General features: G+C 53.0%; 1 protein-coding gene across 1 annotated transcript in view; it reads right to left on the bottom strand.

The window, feature by feature from the left end:
* The window catches only part of ATRAID (all-trans retinoic acid induced differentiation factor), a 91459-nt gene that overhangs the window by 30943 nt on the left and 41575 nt on the right, over positions 1-18941 (bottom strand). The window contains exons 3-4 of the mRNA XM_085613269.1: positions 9419-9490; positions 8181-8252 (exon numbers count right to left, since the gene is read on the bottom strand). Of these exons, the coding sequence (XP_085469395.1) occupies positions 8181-8252; positions 9419-9490 (144 nt within the window). The remainder of the gene's footprint in view (positions 1-8180; positions 8253-9418; positions 9491-18941) is intronic.

Below are 18941 nucleotides of genomic sequence, written 5' to 3'. Positions count from 1 at the left end.
AGGTGTGAACTGACGGACGGATGCCGTGGCACTTTCACTTTCGCTTTCTCGCCCTTTGTTTGCTCCGGGTTGGGAGTGCGTCATACAGATCCTCTGTTGTCTGGAAGACCTCCACCCGGTCCTGACTGGCTGTTGAAGACCTAGTCGTACCTGTCTCCTCTACCTGAGTGAGGGACGTCCTCTTACGACTGACCGTCCTGCTGTCCGAGATGTCGACCAAATCAGAGGCAGACAGGTCGAAGTCTAAGACTACCAGGCGGGGAGGCTATATCCAATCCAACAATATGGATCGCTATGCCCAGCAGAAGGAGTCGCCTGGTGGATCGGGACAGTCGCTGGAAGCACAGAAGGCCGATTCATCCCCAGCCTCGGAGTTATCATTGCAGGATATCAAGTGGGCGATAGATGGGATGCAATCTTCGATTGGGCGACAGTTCGAGACCCTGGCGCACAAGGTGGACATGATTTTGGTCGATGTCAACTTGATTCGCGCGGACCTGGGAAAAACCAATGAACGGGTCAAGTCCCTGGACCTCAAGACTACTGGCCTCGCGGACGATGTCTCGGAACTCCAGGCTGAGGTCCGCAAGCTACGAACCGCGAATGACCTCTCCGCTCGCCGGCTCGAGGACTTTGAAGGTCGGGCCCGGCGCAATAATGTGCGCATTATTGGGGTCCCAGAAACTTCGGAGGAGCTCTCCGTGGACCTCCTCGTCGAGGACCTGGTGGTGAATCATCTTGCGCCAAAGGGCCTCGGCAAGTTTTTCGCGGTGGAGCGGGCTCACCGAGTGCCTGGCGGACGGCCTAAGGTGGGAGCCCCCCCGCGGCCGATTGTCGCCCGGATCTTCCACTTTCGAGATCGGGACGCTATCCTGCAAGCTTCGAGGGTGACAGGCCCGGTGCCTTTTCAAGATGCCTCTGTGAGCTTTTACCCTGATTTCACCCAGTTGGTGCAGAAACAGAGGCAAAGTTTCCTGGGGGTGAAGCGGCGGCTTAGGGATATGGACCTGAAGTATGCCATGCTTTTCCCCGCTAAGCTGCGTGTGGTATATGAGGATCAAACTTTCTTCTTCGAAACGCCGGACATGGCAGGGGACTGGCTGGATGCACTCCCTCGGCGACAGCCCGGCCGGGACAGCGTGGATGGGGTGGAAGGCGACCGGGATGGACAGAAGTGATACCTTCGGTGCTGGCCTGTTTCGATTCAGCCCTGGACAGTGACTCGCACCTTATTGCAGTAATGGGAGGGCGGCGGGGGGAAGATAGGGGCTCTTTCCTCCCTTGGGTTGCTTTTTGTAGATTTGTTTTTGGTAGGGCGACAGGCACACTGCAAGTTGGGGGGGCTTTGTAAGCGGACGCAGGGGTGCAGGGTGGGGGGGGGGTTTCAGGATGTTGGGGTTGTTTTTTCTTGCAAGGCGTAGCAATGACTGTCAGAATTGTCAGATTGTGGTTCTCTGGGGGGGGGGGGGGGGGGGGAGGTCTCTTTGTGTTCAGGGATGGGGGATAGGGGCTTAAACGTACTCTCCTGGAATGGCTTAGGGGGCCGTATAAAACGGGGGATAGTCCTGCAATTTTTGAAACAGACCTTGCCAGACGTGGTCCTCTTGCAGGAGACCCACCTTATAGGGAATATGTGTTATGCACTTAACAGAAAGGGCTACAAATTCATTGCTCACTCGGGGTTTTCCTCGGGATCCAGGGGTGCGGGCATACTGGTCAGAGCTTCCCTACCATTTGAGGTTGACTCCACCATTGCTGATGATAGGGGGCGCTTTGTGGCCGTGTCGGGGAGGTGGGAGGGCAGAACGTTGGTTTTGGTTTCTGTTTATGTCCCTCCTGCCTTGCAGGCCTCCACGTTTGCTGATCTGGGCAAGGCCTTGTTGGAACTCCCCGAAGGGATGCTAGTGGTGGGAGGGGACTTCAATGCGGTTGGTTCTGGAATGCTAGATAGGCACCCACCCAGAGACACCGGGGGGGCTCAGAAGTGGCTTCCCGACTTTATTGATACTTTTGGCCTGGTAGATTGTTGGAGGCTGCGGCACCCCACTCAGCGACAATACACCTTCCACTCCGGGGCCCACGGGAGTCTCTCCCGGATTGATTATCTGCTCACTCTGGCGGCACACGCCTCTTTGGTAACTGAGGTTAGGCACATGGCACGGGGCATATCAGATCATTCACCGGTGTGGGCACGTCTGGACATAGGCCGGGGGGCAGGGTGGCTCCCGTTAACCTCTGGTACTTTCGGGACCCCAAGCTGCGCAGCGCGTTGCTGAAGACAGTTGACCACTACTTTCGAGAAAACCAGGGCTCAGTTGACTCCGCGGTGTCCTTGTGGGAAGCTTCTAAGGCTGTACTGAGAGGAGAAGCCTTGTCCCTGGTAGTGGCCGCCAAGCGGCGGAGAGACGCCGAGGTGATACAAGTGGAGGACGAGATAGCGGCTTTAGAGTTGGCCTTGGAAGGGGATGTTGAGACGTCCACGCTGCACAATTTGAGCCTGAAGCAATTGGAGTATAGGGATCTGGTGACAAATGCCGCCAAGACCCTTCACAGGGAGCAGCAGGGGCGGTTGTATGATGTTTGTGATAAGGCCGGGAAATTGCTGGCATGGCTGGACAAAAAGGAGCGTGTTAATCGTGTGGTGCCGGAGTTGTTGACGGATGGGGGAGAGGTTGTCACTGATCCCGACGGTATAGTCCGGTGTTTCTCAGACTATTTTCGTACGGTATACGCCTCGGTCTCGGATAGATCGACTGAGGACTCGTGTGCTCTTCTGCGTGACATCGCTCTGCCCTGCCTTTCCGCCATTGATAGGGAGGACCTCGATGGTGATATCACTGTAGACGAAGTGGCAGGTGCTATCCGTGCGTTGCGCTCCGGCAAGGCTTCGGGCCCAAATGGGTTGCCGGTAGAGCTGTACAAGCTTTGTCCGGATAAGTTTGCTCCTCACTTGACCGCCATGTTCGTGGAGGCGCGGAGGAACGGGTTTCTTCCGCTCGATCAACGGCTGGCGACGATCGTGGTAATACATAAAGACGGAAAGCCCCGGGATAGGTGTGGCTCCTATCGGCCGATCTCGCTCCTCAACGTCGAGCCGAAAATCCTTGCCAAGATTCTCGCGAACCGCCTGGTCCGGGTACTTGGCGACTTGATCCACCCGGATCAGTCGGGCTTTATTCCGCACCGTAACACTGCACTAAACCTTAGACGCCTCCACGGAGTGATTGCCAGGACGGGTACGATACGAGAGCCGGCTATTGTGGCGTCCCTCGACGCCACGATGGCCTTTGACACGGTAGAGTGGGCATACTTGTGGGCGGTGCTGGCCAAATTCGGCTTCGGGCCTGGATTCGTGGGGTGGGTGAGGCTGCTCTATGAGGGGCCTCTTGCAAGCGTCGTGGTGAACGGGCGGGCGTCGGCACCTTTCGAGCTCGGGAGAGGCACCCGGCAGGGTTGCCCCCTGTCGCCGTTGCTGTTTGCCCTTGCTCTTGAGCCGTTGGCGGCGTGGATACGGCGGCACCCGGATATACGTGGGCTTCGCTGGTCGCCTGACCACGAAGACCGTATTTCACTCTACGCTGACGACATTCCGTTATATCTTGCCTCGCCTAAGAAATCTCTGATAGTGGTTTGTGACGTCTTGACATCTTTCGGTAGAAACTCGGGCCTAGTCATTAATTGGGGGAAGTCACACTTGTATGTCCTGTGTGGGGATGTCCCGCCTGTTCCGCGTAACTGTTCGATCCAGATAGCCCAGCAGGGCTTTTTGTATTTGGGGATCTATATTTCCACCGACCCCATCTTGCGCTACGAGAAGAACTTGCTCCCTCCCTTGGTGCGCCTGCGGCGGGATGTGGCGGGCTGGCGGCGATTGCCACTCTCCCTCCTTGGCCGCGCTGCACTGTTTAAAATGATGTCCCTTCCCCGTTTCCTCTATGCCCTGCAGAATACTCTTGACCTGGTCCCGGCCAGCTATTTCCGTGAGATCGAAAGCCACCAGCGCGCGCTCTTATGGGACGGGCGTCCGCGTATCGCAGTCGCTAAGTTGACGCTTCCGTGGTACGACGGTGGTATCGCGCTTCCAGACATTCGCCGTTATTACTGGGCCACCCAGTTGAGCGCGATTAACCATGGTGTCTATGGTCCGGCGCTCAGCCCTGGCTTCGCCATGGACCGCTGGTTGCTCCGTGGGGGTAATTACCACAGAGCGTTGTATTCGAAATCGTCGGACCTCACCCTCACGGGGCCCACCAGAGTGGCCGTCCATGTGTGGAAGGTGGCGACGGACTCGCTGGGCTGGAGGGGTAAGCTTACCCTTGCCACCCCTCTGTTCGACTCCGAGATTCTGGGGAAGCTTTGGCGCACAAAAGGGTTCGAGAAATGGGATTTGATCGGCATATCCAGGGTTGGAGACCTTTTAGTTAAGGGTAAGATAAAGTCGTTCGAGGAGCTGCAGAAGGAATACGAGCTGGGGAGCACGGAGTTCTTCCGATATGCACAAGTGCGCCACGCCTTGCGGTCAGTCCTTGTGGAGGGGGAGAAGGTGCCAGAGTCCTCTCCGTTGGAGGATCGGATCCTGGATGGTCACATGCCAGAGAGCACGATTTCGCTCATTTATAAGAAGCTTATCAATGTTCGGGCGGATCTTCTTCTAGGGTTGCGCCCCAATGGATAAGGGACGGCCTTGAACTAGATGATGAGGATTGGCAGTACGCAGTTTCTTCTCCCAAAGAGGTCGCTATCCCCGCGCGCCTGCGGCTGGTGCAGCTTAAAATACTCCATAGGGTCTACGTGACGGGGCCCAGGTTGGTTCACATGGGTTTTTCTGAGGAGGGCCTATGTAAGAGAGGCTGTGGTATGGTGGGTACCTTCCTCCATATTATTTGGGAATGCGGTGCGATTATGGAGTTCTGGAGGCAAGTCCACGAGGTGATGGGGGAGGTGACAGGAATTGTTATGCAGCCTGAGGCGCGATGTTGTCTCCTGAATGTCTGGAGTCCTACTGACCACAACGCGGCACAGACTCAGTGGGTGACCCTGGGGAACATGGTAGCCAAGCGCGATATTGCTCGGCTGTGGGGCTCCAATAGGCCGCCCACATTGACAGCGTGGATGGAAAACATGGACTGGAGCATGTTTAGGGAGAAGACAGTGTATTGTGCTCGGGGGCGCCCTCGGAAATGGCATGCTGTGTGGGGGCCATGGAACCAGTACAGAGGGGACATATGCCTGCCCCCGACCCGGATCCGCCTGAGGAGCAACTTTCCCCTTAGTCCTTTTCCGGCTTTGACTTTCCCGCTGATATGCGATTGTTTCTAGAGTCTTTGCCTTTCCCTCCTTTCCCTTACTATAGATGAGTGCCTGTTGGACGTGATGGGGCTCGTCCCCCCTGATGGGAACCTCTCTTGGTGTTTACAGTACCTTTCGCCTTGCTTGTGTTTAGGGTTGTATTTATGCTTGTGTTTAGGGTTGTATTTATGTTTATGCAAAATAGAACCTTTGGCTCTCCTGTCAGTGATATGTGGACGCAAGCATGTGTTGAACCTCTAAAGCTGCCGTACCTCCGGGATGTCGGCTGAATAGCTGTGTCACCGATATAAAATAAAGGTTTTTCAAAAAAAAAATAATAATAAATAAATAAAAAGGAGCGGAGTTGCTGTGAGCCTGCTTTCTTGTCTGCTGTGAATTAAGATGCTGAAACGAAAGAAGATTTTTATCATCACCATTTGCATACTGCATCTTTTCAGCGTTTTTGTGCATGAAAAGCGAGACATGAATTTCAGTGCAACGTCCATTGAATCGCCATCCCAAGAACGTCTGTAGCATAGTTTTAAAGTATCCATGGCAATGGGGCCATTTTGTGAAGACTGGATCACGGAGCAGCGCAATTCAATATGGTGCAGGAAACACGACTGAGTGGTTCTTGTAGGTTGTACCGTACGGTCAGGTGTTGAAGGAGGATCAGCAACGGATTGACGCAAGACTTTGAGGACTTATCAGCTGGTTGTTCCTGGTCTGTCATTCTGTTCTTCTATGTCGGTACCATTTTACGTTGGAGCGGTCTTGGTGGCTCATTCATTGTGCTCAGATCAGAGCAGAGGTGGTGGTTTCTCTAGCTTCAGAGACGAGGCAGAGGTTTTCCCGGGACTGTTGGCAAATTTAGATTTACGTAGGGCATTATGTTTATTTATGCTCTTTTCTCAAGTGTTACAAGGCAGGCGGATCAAGTAGCCATCTTGCAGGGCACCAGCCACACCAGCCCAACCAATCACAGAAGGTTGTAATTTTAATTAAAAAAATTACTGCAGAAAACGATTTGGCCACTTGAAGATTAGCTGGGGTCACAGCCATAATATCTCAAAGGAGGAGCAGCATATATTTTAGGTTAAGAATAGGTTTTGGAGAAGGTTTGAGGAGGTGATATTCAAACGACATTAAGTGCATAGTTTTTCAAAATGCTATTGAGAGTACTGTCGGCCTAGTGTTATCCCCTGTAGAGGAGAAGGAGAACAGATAACAGAGAAAAAGATAAGACCATCCCAAGAGTAGACGCCCTGAGCTACGTCTGGAGTGGTCTCTTCTTATTAGATTCCCTTAATTCCTCAAACACATCTGCAGCCAGCAGTGTATGGAAGGAAGGGGCACTGTGACATCCACAGCCGCACCTAGCCCTAAGTAAAGAGGCTTTTTCATAACCAAAAGTGAATTTAGAGTCCTAGTACCAACTGAAGTACCTGACAATAGCTTAGGCTGCAATCCATGATTAAATTATTGTACTAAATACACTGGTGTTACACTGTACAATAAACTCAATATGTAAGCCCAGAAAAATGGACAACAAGTGCTCATCACCAGCTAAGATTCCTGCGAGGTATCAAACGTTACCTTTCAGATTCAAACTTGAAAACAGTGGTTCAAAGCCTGGTTCTCTCCAGTCCGACTATAGGTTGTCCCTAATATTCAGGATTCCTAGGATGCACCTCCTTCCTTAAAGGCAACCCTTCAAACTGCAGGCAGACTAGTCTCAGGGATCAAAAACTTTGAGCACATCACTCCTGCACTTATCATGCCCATTGGCTACTTGTCCAAACAAGAAGTTTCTTCAAGGTGGCTGTATCTTCCACGAGGCACAACACCCTCCTCCCCTCCCCCAGTCCCCCAAACACCTATCCAAAAACAACATACAGAACCCTGCAGCCTCTGTGAAACACCCATTCCCTACTCTCAGAAAACCTTCTCTTTAAAAGACAGCCAACATTTGATCAATTATTTAGTGGAAGTCCTGCGGCATCTGGCATTCCCTTCCACCCAAGTTACAAACTAATTCAGCCTACGGCGCGCTTAAGAGAGAGTTGAAAATCCTACTATCCTCATGAATCAGCCCATCTTTTCACATCCATACCTCTCTGCAGACTGAACCCTAGATTGTTTACTGAAAATTGAGCCCCCTCCACCACTGCTTCCTACCTTTATAGATTCTGACGTTGCCACATAAGAAACTACCCAAGCTTAGAAATTGGCAAGGTATATATGCACACTGTTCTTAATCCCAACACAAATGCTCAGTTACATGCAGATTAACCTTTTCTTAACTGTAACAATAAAAACTCACTGCAAAGTGTTCCAACCGCTAAATAAATAAATAAATCAATGTGCACCAAAATTTCAACTTTTCTTAAGTGATGTGTGGGGGAGGAAAACACTTGAAAGACAAGTAGTTGAAGGAAACAGGATAAAAGGTTTTGAGACCATATAACCGTATAACCATGTTATGCACAATGTGGAGTCTCAGCAGGTGTTGAGGTTGGAGAAACTAATGGATGCTAGAAACTTATTTAGGTTGGAATCATTTACGCACTTAAGAACTTGCGTCTAAGAGTTCTGTTAAATTAGGTAAACAGTTGTAATTCTTTACAATGCTGAGGTGCACTGTCTGCACCCTGAGAATCACAATTTCTTTGTCAACCATGTCCTTCTATTTTATAAGGACACCAAGTGAACACTTCACCTCATAATGTAACCAGGAAATGGGAACGAAGAATTCCAGGCTCTGTAATATGTAAGAAAATTTGGTCTGGACCATAAGTTCATCTTTTAAAACACCTGGCGACATCAATTTTAAACACATTGCACAATGTTTAGAGCAATGAAGTAGAGCAGTGTTTAAATCTATCGCTTACATGTACTGCAAATTGTTGAATCCCTGGAAGAGAGTAGCGGACAGGTTCTGGAGGGGGTTCCCCGAGATGTCTCTAGTAGAAGAAACAAACATTGAAATGAGATTTCTATCTGCTGGACCCAGGCCACAGTACAGATCACACACAAGTCAATTAACACCGCCCCCAGACAGCAACATGCTGTTTTTCATGGCAATGGCCTGTAATCTGGCAAGGTTTTTAAACATCTGGCTAATTAAACTACTATCCAAGGTGAGCATTCTCCCCATTCTTCCATGTCTGTGTCACCCTCTTCCTCCATGTTTGTTTAGTGACAATGTCCCCTGCACTATGCATGGTGGTATGCCGGGCTCCATTTCTCTTACACCTGTATGCCCATGGTGCTGCCCAGTGCCACTTCTTCTCAAGTCTGTCCATGGTTGTGTGTAACACTATCCTCCTTTTCCTATAGTTGATGCATCATTCCTCTTCCTCCCAATGTGTGCCTAGTGAGATGTAGTTTCTCTCATAATTATCAGTCTATGCATGTTGCCATTCAGTCACCCCTCGCTGTCCCTCTGATGTGCACGATTGCTGGCATCATCCCTGCACATTTTCATCCTTGCATTATGCACGGTAGAATGAGTGCCTCTCCTGGTCACGTGTGTGCATGGTGGTATGAAGTGCCGCTCTTCTTTGGCATGTGTGTGTGCAGGTATGCAGTGTCTCGCACTCTTCCTCCGTGGCATGTGTGTAGAAGCTGGCCATGCTTCTCCTCTTCCTTTGTGAATGCTGGTGGTATGCAGTGCTTTTATTTTATTCCTTGTCATGTGTGTGGTGGAATATAGTGTCTTCCCACCTCTTCCTCCTTGGTGTGTTTCTGGTGCCATGTAGTGCCTCTGCTCTTTGGCATCTGTGTGGTGGCATGTCATGCCTCTCCTCTTACTCTGAGTGCATGGTGGTCTGCAGAGCTCTTCTCCTTCCTCTAGCTATATGTATTGCCGCTTATATCTTATTCTTCAGCATGTGCACTGTGGTTGCAATTCTCATCTCATTTTTTATCTAAAAGAATGCCATGGGGCTTTATCTGCGTGCTGTGGTATGCAGGACCTGTCCCAACTTTTTTAGCACTGTGTGCAAGTTATGTAGTGTTTCCCTCTGATTGAGCAGGTTGTTTCCTGCTGCTTCATTCAGCGCCCCTGGATTACGTTTGGCGGTACACAGTACATACACATTCCCTCCTTCTATTCACATGTACTTACATGGCGACTGCAGCACTGGCATTCTGTAACTCAGGCCCAAGGTACGTCAGTGAGCAATTCCACAGATCCAACCTGAGGAGTGAAGAGAGAGAATGAGTGGCAGGCCCCAAATCTATTATGTATGCCTCCCACCACTGTCAGGCCTAGCAGGAGACCAACAATAAAAACCAGAAGCAAGAGCATCAGGTCAGCAAGAAGGTGAACTTAAACAGTGCTGGAGAAGGGAGAGTGGGTAGCAGGAGTCAGGGTATGAGGTTTTAAACACAGTAATGAGTTGTTAAAAACACAGTTTTAAACAACGCAGGTAAGAGAAATACTCATGCATTGGTCGAAAGAAACTTTCATGTATGGCATAATAGTGTAAGCTTGCAGAGATTGTGGGTGTCCCAGTCTGCCTCTAAACAGAGTATAATCAGATGGAGACCTCATTCAGAGTAAAAGTGCGCAGACAAGACCTCTAGAAAGTTGAGCGCAGCAGCAGAAAGTGACAAATGGAACTGTGATTCAAGCATCTTAGCACGAAAGAATATCCTCTTTGGAACCAAACACTTAAGGCTGATACCCCCCACTTCAATGGGTTCCACTTTCGTGTTCACCCTCCTCTGCCACAACAGAATTGATAAGAGATCAGGGAATAAGGGGCAAGTACCGGTGAACACTCTAGTAGATGTTGTTCGATGCTAGTCACCCCTTCCACCAGTGAGCAGCTTCTTTCATTGACCTTAAAATCAATGACTGGTGTCTGATGGAGGACAATGGCTAAAAGAGGCTGTCTAAAGCCATTAAAGTACAAAGGTTTTTTGTAACCAGATACTGTAGGTAATGTCAAAGACAAGCACAGCTGTACCAACATAAGGAGAGGACAGGGAGACTTGAGGCAGAGCAACCAAGCAGATCAAATTCAGTGCCCAGTGAATCTTGCATCCAACATGCTACAGAAAAGAAGCTGCATTTCTCCAATGTAAGGAGTCTTAGTACCAACCATTCACCATCAACAGCATTACCTTCTGGGCACGATAACATCCACCAGGGAAAACAAATGGGTGGTTGGCTCTTGTCAATCCTAGCTGTGGATACATCTCCAACCCACTGTACCTCTAAATGAAGCTCCAACAGAATAAAACTGAACACAACAGTTCAATGATCAGTTTTCAGAAAGTGTCATGAATGGCATAGTGCACCAACTAAAAACTGACACCACCCAACACTGTTGCCACCAACTACAGTTTGTCCCTGAATACAATCATGGGCCTATTCCCCACTTCTAACGCTCCCCACGAACATGATTCGGCTAAACATCAGATTCAATAACACCCAAGAAGTGCAACCACAACCCAAATATATTCATGTAACACCAGAAGACTACACAGCACATCGCTTACAGATCCCGGTCAGTTCCATACAAAATTCAGGACTTAAGGAAGCCAGCAGTACACCATACAAAATCTGGGAGTGCAAGAGAGATCTACCTAGTGGGAAGGGTGCTGAGAAAAGAAACCAACTTGCAATAGATATAAAAAGAAAGAAATCATCCCTAGGGAGGAATCCATGCCACCCCAAATCCTTGAATTTCACCATAGATATATAAAGATGGACCCACAAAGCAAAAAGGCAATCGGGAAATCTTTCCTTTAGAGATCTAGGTCTAAATTCTGATGGATCAAAACAAGACTAGATATCAGTGTAACTGTGTCACATGAAAGAGATAACTGACAGTTTGCTGGCAAGGAAACCGTCATGCTTGCATCTAATGAAAAGTACACGTAACCGAATTTCTGTGGTGTAGCTTACTGAACTTTGTCTACTCGTATTAAGTTATGCTTGCCCACATTTTCTACTCCATTGCAACATTGCCATGCACACCATTTGTCCCCAGCACCCTCTTCATAATACATACACATCCCACAATCACACCCACAAGAATTGAAGGAATGTCACAAGATATCTTAGGGAAAAATTCACAAACCGAGAAACGCAACAACTGCTCTGACACAAGGACCAAACCTCAAGGACTGGTAACACCAATCATACCCAAGGCATGGATGGATGCACACTTACTATTTCTCTCAATTTGGTGAAAGGCTGAAAGACTAGACACAACATCCTTAGGAGCTCCCTTTATGTCACAAACTACGACGATCTGGGATGTGGAATTCCTACAGCCCGACGCCCTGGGGGTCTTTGGGGTCAAGAGTAACAAGTTTTCCTGTGTATTTTGTCCTTGGGACAAGTAGGCCCAACCCCCTGCAGCACAAACCCTTTGGCTGACAGTTTGCAGTACCATGTTGTGGATCACGGAAGGACATTGCCTGCAGCTAAGGTAATATCTTTGCCCATATGTTAATACTGTTCAAACTTGTATTCATGGTTCATTAATTGAAAGCCTTTATTATTAAGGTGAGCACTCTAAGAAAATGTTGTAAGCTTAGACTGCACTACTGACAGTGGTTCCAGTATAAAAATGTGTACACACGTTTTCAAAGTTTAGCAATATGATACTACGTATAAGTCCGGTGGCTTGGCAGCCGACGGGCATGGACGCGTGAGCAAAGAGCTCCACATCCAGCCCGGCCAAAATCCTGTGAAGCGTGGTGCCCCGGCGCTCCGGAGCTCCTGGAGGGCTTCCCCCACCTGGTCGGTGCCCCTGGAGCGGACCGTTAGCCAGGATCGCGGCGCCGAGGGCTGGCGCCGCGACTACGACCGCGGCAGAAGCGGGTGGCTGTCGGCCATCTTGCGCGGCCTGCGAGGGGACGGGCAGCAGCGGCCCACAGTACACTGGAGGCCGCCCGGAAGTGCCGGGAATCCGGCTGGTGATCCCGGAAGTGCCGGTCGAACACTGGTGGACAACGGAGGGTGGCGGAGAATACCCACAACGAGAGGATCGGCGCTGCGGATCCCTAGCCGGCACTAAAAGCGGAGGCTGCACAGTGGTGGAGCGGTGCGCAGGAGGAAGGAGCTGGGATTGCGGTGGGAGCGAGGACCCTGGCGCCGGAGCGGAGACAGCGGACTCGGCGTAGCTGGTAGGCGGACGGGGCCACGAGGGAGACGACTGGTCCTGTGGGAGACACTGTGGTGCGGAGCTGTCAGACCCGGGGTGGCAGGCCTGAGGAGCTGATTCCAGGACAGATCCCCGGCCCGACGGAGACCGCGGCCGCTGGTGTGCGGTGGGGGCCTAGCACATCGTGGTGCCCCCAAGGAGGAAGGCGGGACACCCCGGCTGGGGAATCGACCGGAGGCAGTGAGGAGAGGGTCCCTGCAGCGGACGAGGGGAACGCTGGGCCCGGGTGCTGGCCGCTGCCCCGGGGACTAGGCCTCGAGCCGGACTGCGAGCGCCAGGCTCCGAAATATGGGTAAACCGCGTCCCAAGTTGGGAGGGAACCCAGCGGATCCGACGGGGGACACGGTCGCTGGCCGAGAGGGCGGAACGAATGCGGACACGGCGGTGGGCCTCCAGCAACGGCAGCTGGATCAAATCCTGCAAGCCATAGCGGACACGAAGTCGGCGTGGCAGGCTGACATTGCCCAAGTGTCCGCGGATTTGGGGCTGCTTCGGGCGGACCACAGGAAGCTGATGGATAGGGTCAAGCACACGGAGGACAGGTTGGACTCGATGGCCCCAGCCCTGAAGGTGACGGAGGGCCAGACGGCGGATCTTCTGCGGAGGGTCGTGGTTCTGGAGAAGAGGGCCGAGGACGCTGAAGGGCGTAACCGCCGCAATAACATTCGAGTGGTGGGGCTGCCGGAAAAGATTGAAGGGGGTGACATGCTGTCCTTTCTGGAGACCTGGCTGCAGGAGGTGGTGGCACCGGAGGGGCTCACGCGGTTCTACATCTTGGAGAGGGCACATAGGGTGCCTGCTCGTCCCCCCGGATCCGGGCCGTCCGCCCCGGCCGGTGGTGGTCCAACTGCTGCACTACAGGGATCGAGACATCATTCTACAGAGGGCTCGGACGCTGGGCCCCTTCCAGGTGCAGAATGTCCCGGTTTCCATTTACCCGGACAACCCCATGGAGGTCCAACGCAGACGCTCCTCCTTTCAGGCGGTGAAAAAGGCACTACGGGATGAGGGGCTGCAGTACTCCTTGTTGTTCCCGGCCCGCCTCCGAGTGGTTCTGGACGGTGCGACATCCTTCTTCACTGACCCCGCAGCGGCTTGGAGCTGGCTGGAATCGGCCAGGACCCGCGCGGCGGTGCACACGGATGGAGAGAGACCGCCGGGAGCGCTGGCAAAGCCCCGTCGCAACAGACGTAATAAAGCACGGCAGGCGAGGGTCAGGTCACCCGGTGCATCCCAGACGGTGTTGGAGCGGCGGGCTGCTCTGCGAGCGGTCTCCGAGATCTCCGGGGCGGTGGCCTCCCAGCCCAGCGAGGATTCGGGCTCCCGGAAGGGCACTGAGGACTCCCACTCTGATGGCGCTGAAGGGGAGGCGGAGATGTTACCTGAGGTTACTCCTGGGACTGCCGATGAGTTGCTGGACGCTTGAAGGTTTGGGGCGCTCTCGGGCCCTGGTCCGGAGGGCACGGACAGTGTGGAGCTGGGGTGTTTTGAATGTAAGGCCGGGCTGGGCCGTGCGGGGTTAGGGGGGGACCTGCTATGGGATAGGGCTCTGCGGCTGGTCGTGAGGGACCTGGAGGGGAGAGTGGGGGGGCCTGAAAGGAGCGGAGCGCTGGGGGTGGACTGGTTGAGACTGGGCAGGGATGCTTTGATGGGGACTATTGTCAAGCCCGTCTGGCAGTGAGCCACCACCTCAACCTCACGGACATAGTGAGACTCTGGTGGCTACCAGAGAGTTTGGTTGTTGTTGGGGGTAGTATTTGGATGGGTAACTGCGGTTTAGCACCTGTTCTGGGGAGGGGAGGGAGTTCGGGGAGTTGGGTGGTTGCGGGGTTTATGGGGTTTGTCAGTGTGCCTCGGAGGGCCCGAACTGAGTGGTTGGTTCAACGATGGGATGGGGACCCCACCTGAATTGCGATTTATGACTTGGAATGTGAGGGGGCTCACCTCTATGGTGAAGAGACATAAAGTCCACGCGTACTTAGTGCGGAGAGGGGTCCAGGTGGCGTTCCTCCAAGAAACACACTTAGATAGAGAAGAGGGGAAGGCGTTGCATAGACGCTGGAGGGGTCAATTGTATTACACAACTTTTTCGAAGTTTGCCCGGGGTGCCCTGATTTGGGTGAGGGCGGGGGTCCCTTTCCAGCCTTTGAGGACGTTAGTAGACCCGGAGGGCAGGTTTGTGGCAGTGCAGGGGCGGCTGGATGGGAGGGATATAGCCTTGGGTAGCATATATGCCCCTAATGTGGACCAGGCCGCGTTCTTTTCCAGACTGTCGGGTCAGCTGGCGGAGTATTTAACGGGGGCGGTGGTGTTGGGTGGGGATTTCAATTCAGTGCTGGATGTGGAGATGGACAGGTCCCACCCGCCCCTCGCACAGTCGGTGGTTTGTCGGGTGGCCAAAAGTAGGCGGGCCTGGCAAGATACTTGGGGCTTGGTGGACACATGGCGTACCCATCACCCGCAAGACAGGGATTATTCATTCTACTCGGCCCCTCACGAGTTGCACGTCCGATTGGATGGCATATTATGTTCGCCGGATGTTCAGCCTTTGATGCGGCATAGTGAATATTTAGCCAGGACCATATCGGACCACAACCCCTGCGTGGGGATGCTGCAATGGTCCAGGCAGAGGCAGGCGATTCCTACTTGGCGCCTTAACCCCTTGCTGCTAGAGGACCCGGTATTCCGGGCTGAGATTAGTGACTGTATAGAACAGTATTTTGGGCATAATGCAGGGACGGCGGCGAGCCGGGCGACGGAATGGGACGCGTTTAAGGCGGTTGTCCGGGGGGTTTGCATATCATCCACGGCCGGGGTGCGGAAGGCCTTGTTAAAAGAGGTGGACGGAGCGGAGGCACGGTTGCGGGTGGCGGAGCGGGCGCATCAGGAAGGGGATGGCGAGGTGGCTGCGGTTGTAGAAGCGCGGGAGAGCGTGGCGGTCCGAATGGAGCAGCTTCGGTGTTACGATCATAAAACTTATCTTGTGCGAGCGCATGCGGAAAGGGATAAGGTGGGATCCCTCCTGGCGTGGTTGGCGAACCCGGCGGCGCGCGGGGACGCAATACTCTCCCTGGTAGAGGAAGGAGGGGTGCCGGTCTATTCCCAGGTGGGGATTAATATGCGGTTCGCCAGCTATTATGCTGGGTTATATGATAGTACTATGGAGGGGGAACCGGAAGGCCTTGTAGATTTTTTGTTGGAAGCCCGCCTGCCTCGATTGGACCCGGAAACTGGGAAAGACCTTGGGGGCGCGATATCGCTGAGTGAGATCCGAGTGGCAATTAGGCATATGGCCCGTCTAAAGACCCCGGGGGTGGATGGTTTGCCCGTCGAGTTTTACGCGGCCTACCCGGATCTGCTGGCACAGCAGCTGCAGGCCCTGTATAGCGAGGCATGGAGGTTGGGGCAGTTCCCCTTGCTGAAACCCGGTGGGGAGGCGGGTGCGCGCACAGCATACCGCCCGCTCTCTATGCTGACGGTGGACTACAAAATTCTGAGCAGAGTTTTGGCGTCGCGCCTCTTGACCCACATGACTACCTTAATTCACCCGGATCAGGCGGGCTTCATTCCTCGGCGCAGCACGGCCACTTCTATTCGGCGGCTGCTGCGGGTGATGGAACTGGACCGGGATGAATACCCGGAGGCCTGCACACTGTCGGTCGACTTAGAAAAGGCCTTTGATAGTGTGGAATGGCCATATCTGTAACGAGTGCTGCGGGAGTTCGGCTTGGGGGAGGACTTTGTACGTTGGACCACCTTGCTATATAGCGGTGCCACGGCCCGGGTGAAGACGGGGGCTACTGTCTCGGCCTCCTACCACGTGCGGAGGGGGACGAGGCAGGGCTGTTCCCTATCCCCATTGTTGTTCGCGCTGGCTGTTGAACCCCTGGCGGCTCACGCCCGACGGGGATGTGCTTATTACGGAGTTTCCCTGAGGGGGGACGCCCACTATATCTCCCTGTATGCAGACGACCTGCTGATGTTTTTGAGGGACGCGACTGCTGCTTTAAGTGGAGCGGTCGCCCTGTTGAAGGAGTTCGGTCGCATGTCCGGACTGAAGGTCAATTGGGGTAAGACATGTTTGTTTCCGTTGTCACAGGGCGGCAGGACACCGCAGGCGGGGGGACGAATCCGGTGGGAAGGCAGCTGTTTGCGCTACCTGGGGGTTAACATTTATCATACCCAGGCAGATTTGTTGGAAGGGAATGTTGGCAGGGCACTTCGTGGTCTGCGGGGTAGTATGGGGTTTTGGAGCACACTCCCGCTCTCGTGTGCCGGGAGGGTGGCGTTACTGAAAATGGTGGTGCTGCCACGCCTTCTCTATTTTTTCCGCACACTTCCTATATGGATCCCGGCGTCGTATTTCGCGCGACTACAGGCACTTTCGACAGGCTTCATTTGGGGTCCGGGAAGGCGGCAGGTGGCGCTGACCACGTTGCGGTGGCCACGAGCGGAGGGGGGCCTGGCAGCCCCCGATTTTGAATGGTACTATTTGGCGGCCCAGCTTCAGTGGCTCACGCAGGCGGTGGCCCGGGAGTATAGAGGCCCGGAGGGCCCGCAAGGCAGGTTGATCCCACGGCATGTGCTGGCTTTTACGGTGCTCCAGCAGCGACTGGACTTAACTCAGTTAACCCTGGAGGAGCGTACCCTCCGGCAGTGTTGGAATAGGTGTCAAAGGCGGGCAGCCATAGTCCGCCCGTACGCCCCGGAAATCCCCCTAGGGATGTGTACAGCGCTCCCGCATGGGGGTGATTGGTCCGGGCTAGCAATTTGGGAGGAGCTGGGAGTACAGATGGTAGGGGACCTATTCCGGGACGGTGTGTTGTTGTCCTTCCAGGACTTGCAGGATGCCTACGGGCTCCCACGGGGGGACTTTTTGCTTCATGCGGCCTTGGTGGCGAGCCTCCAGAAGCATTGGAATATGGGGCTGTCGGAACCGACGACTGCAGCGGGTTGCCAATATGTCATGACGGCGGCGGGGACGACCAAGGCCATTACTTGCCTATATCGACGATTGTCAACGGAGGGCTTGCACCCTCTGGCCGCTCTGAGGGAAAAGTGGGAAGCGGACCTCGGGAAAGCGATCCCTGAGACCACATGGTCCACGCTAGTGCGGAGGGCCTGGAAGGGGACGAGGAACGCACGGTTTCAGTTAGTTCAGTTTTTCACGTTACATAGGGCGTATCTGACACCGGCCAAGGTCTTGCAATATTTCGGAGGGGCACACTCTCCATGTCCACGGTGTGGGGGAGAGGGGGCAGATTTTCGCCACATGTTTTGGGCCTGTTCGCAGTTGGGCGACTATTGGGCTGAGGTAGTGGACTGCTTGAATCAGGTGACAGACCGCTCTATTACCCCAGAGATGGGGGCTTGCTTATTGCTATGGTTTCCCCACACCCGTCGCACGAAGGTCACTAGCAAGTTCTATGATCTGGGGTTGATATTGGCCAAGAGAGAATTGACCATGCACTGGAAATCCCGGGGGGGCCTAGCTTTTTGCGGTGGAGGGCAGCGTTAGTGAGATGGGCGGGGGCGGAGGGTACGCTCCGGGTGCAGTTGGCTCTTAGAAGAGACGATGAGAAAGCGCTAGCGACGGCCAGGGCATGGGAAGCGTTGGTAGTGGAACTCCAGGGGCTGATATCTGAGGCAGGGGAAGGAGGGAGCACGTCAGATAGGCAAGAGGCGAGAGGGACTGGGGAATGAGATGGGATGGGAATGAAGGATGTCCCTGGACACATACCAGAGGCCTGGACAAGAGGGAAGATCTGCTTGCGCAGAGAGGGATTGAGCGTCCGTACATGATTCCATTGGAAGGGGGGGGCACATCGGGGGTGAGGTAGGGGACAGGGGCACACTGACATGGGGGCGGGGAGGGGTGGGAACGAGTTGGGATTAGGAGGGACGGTACTCCATTGGGACACGGGGACTTGTTGTGTAATGAGCAGTAATTGTTGATTTGGAAAATAATAAAAAATGTTTCAAAAAAAAAAAAAAAAAAAAAAAATACTACGTATAATGCTCCCAGAATGCTCTCTGATTTGATGCAAACATTTGCAGCAGCTTGAAAGCAAGACAGAGGATTATTTGCTTTGAAAATAAAATGTTCATAAAAAATGAAAAGCAGGAAAAAAATGTTTCTGCTAAACTACAGTAAAATTTCAGGTACCGTTTCTTTCCAGCATCATTTAGTAACATATGTTCATGCATGCTTGTATATCCCAAAAATATTCATAATGGAAAATCAGTGTGTCCAGTTTCATGGGAAATCAATACAAACCAGCATTGGCAAAGCCAGTTGGTCTAAAATTGGTGGTCAGCTTTTTAGTTTTGTCAATGTGTGACTTGTTTTGGCATGGTTTTGTAGAACCTTATCGGCGTGGGAGCTGCCGGGCTCTTACCATTATAAAAAACATTGGCAAAAGCAACAAGCATTGGCATAGTCAATAGGTCTCGCCTTTGGGACCT

The sequence above is a fragment of the Triturus cristatus genome, chromosome 6 (genome assembly GCF_964204655.1).
Source record: "Triturus cristatus chromosome 6, aTriCri1.1, whole genome shotgun sequence".
Taxonomy (NCBI): domain Eukaryota; kingdom Metazoa; phylum Chordata; class Amphibia; order Caudata; family Salamandridae; genus Triturus; species Triturus cristatus.
The sequence above is the reverse complement of the archived record's forward strand: the minus strand, read 5'-3'. Positions and strand labels throughout refer to the sequence as shown.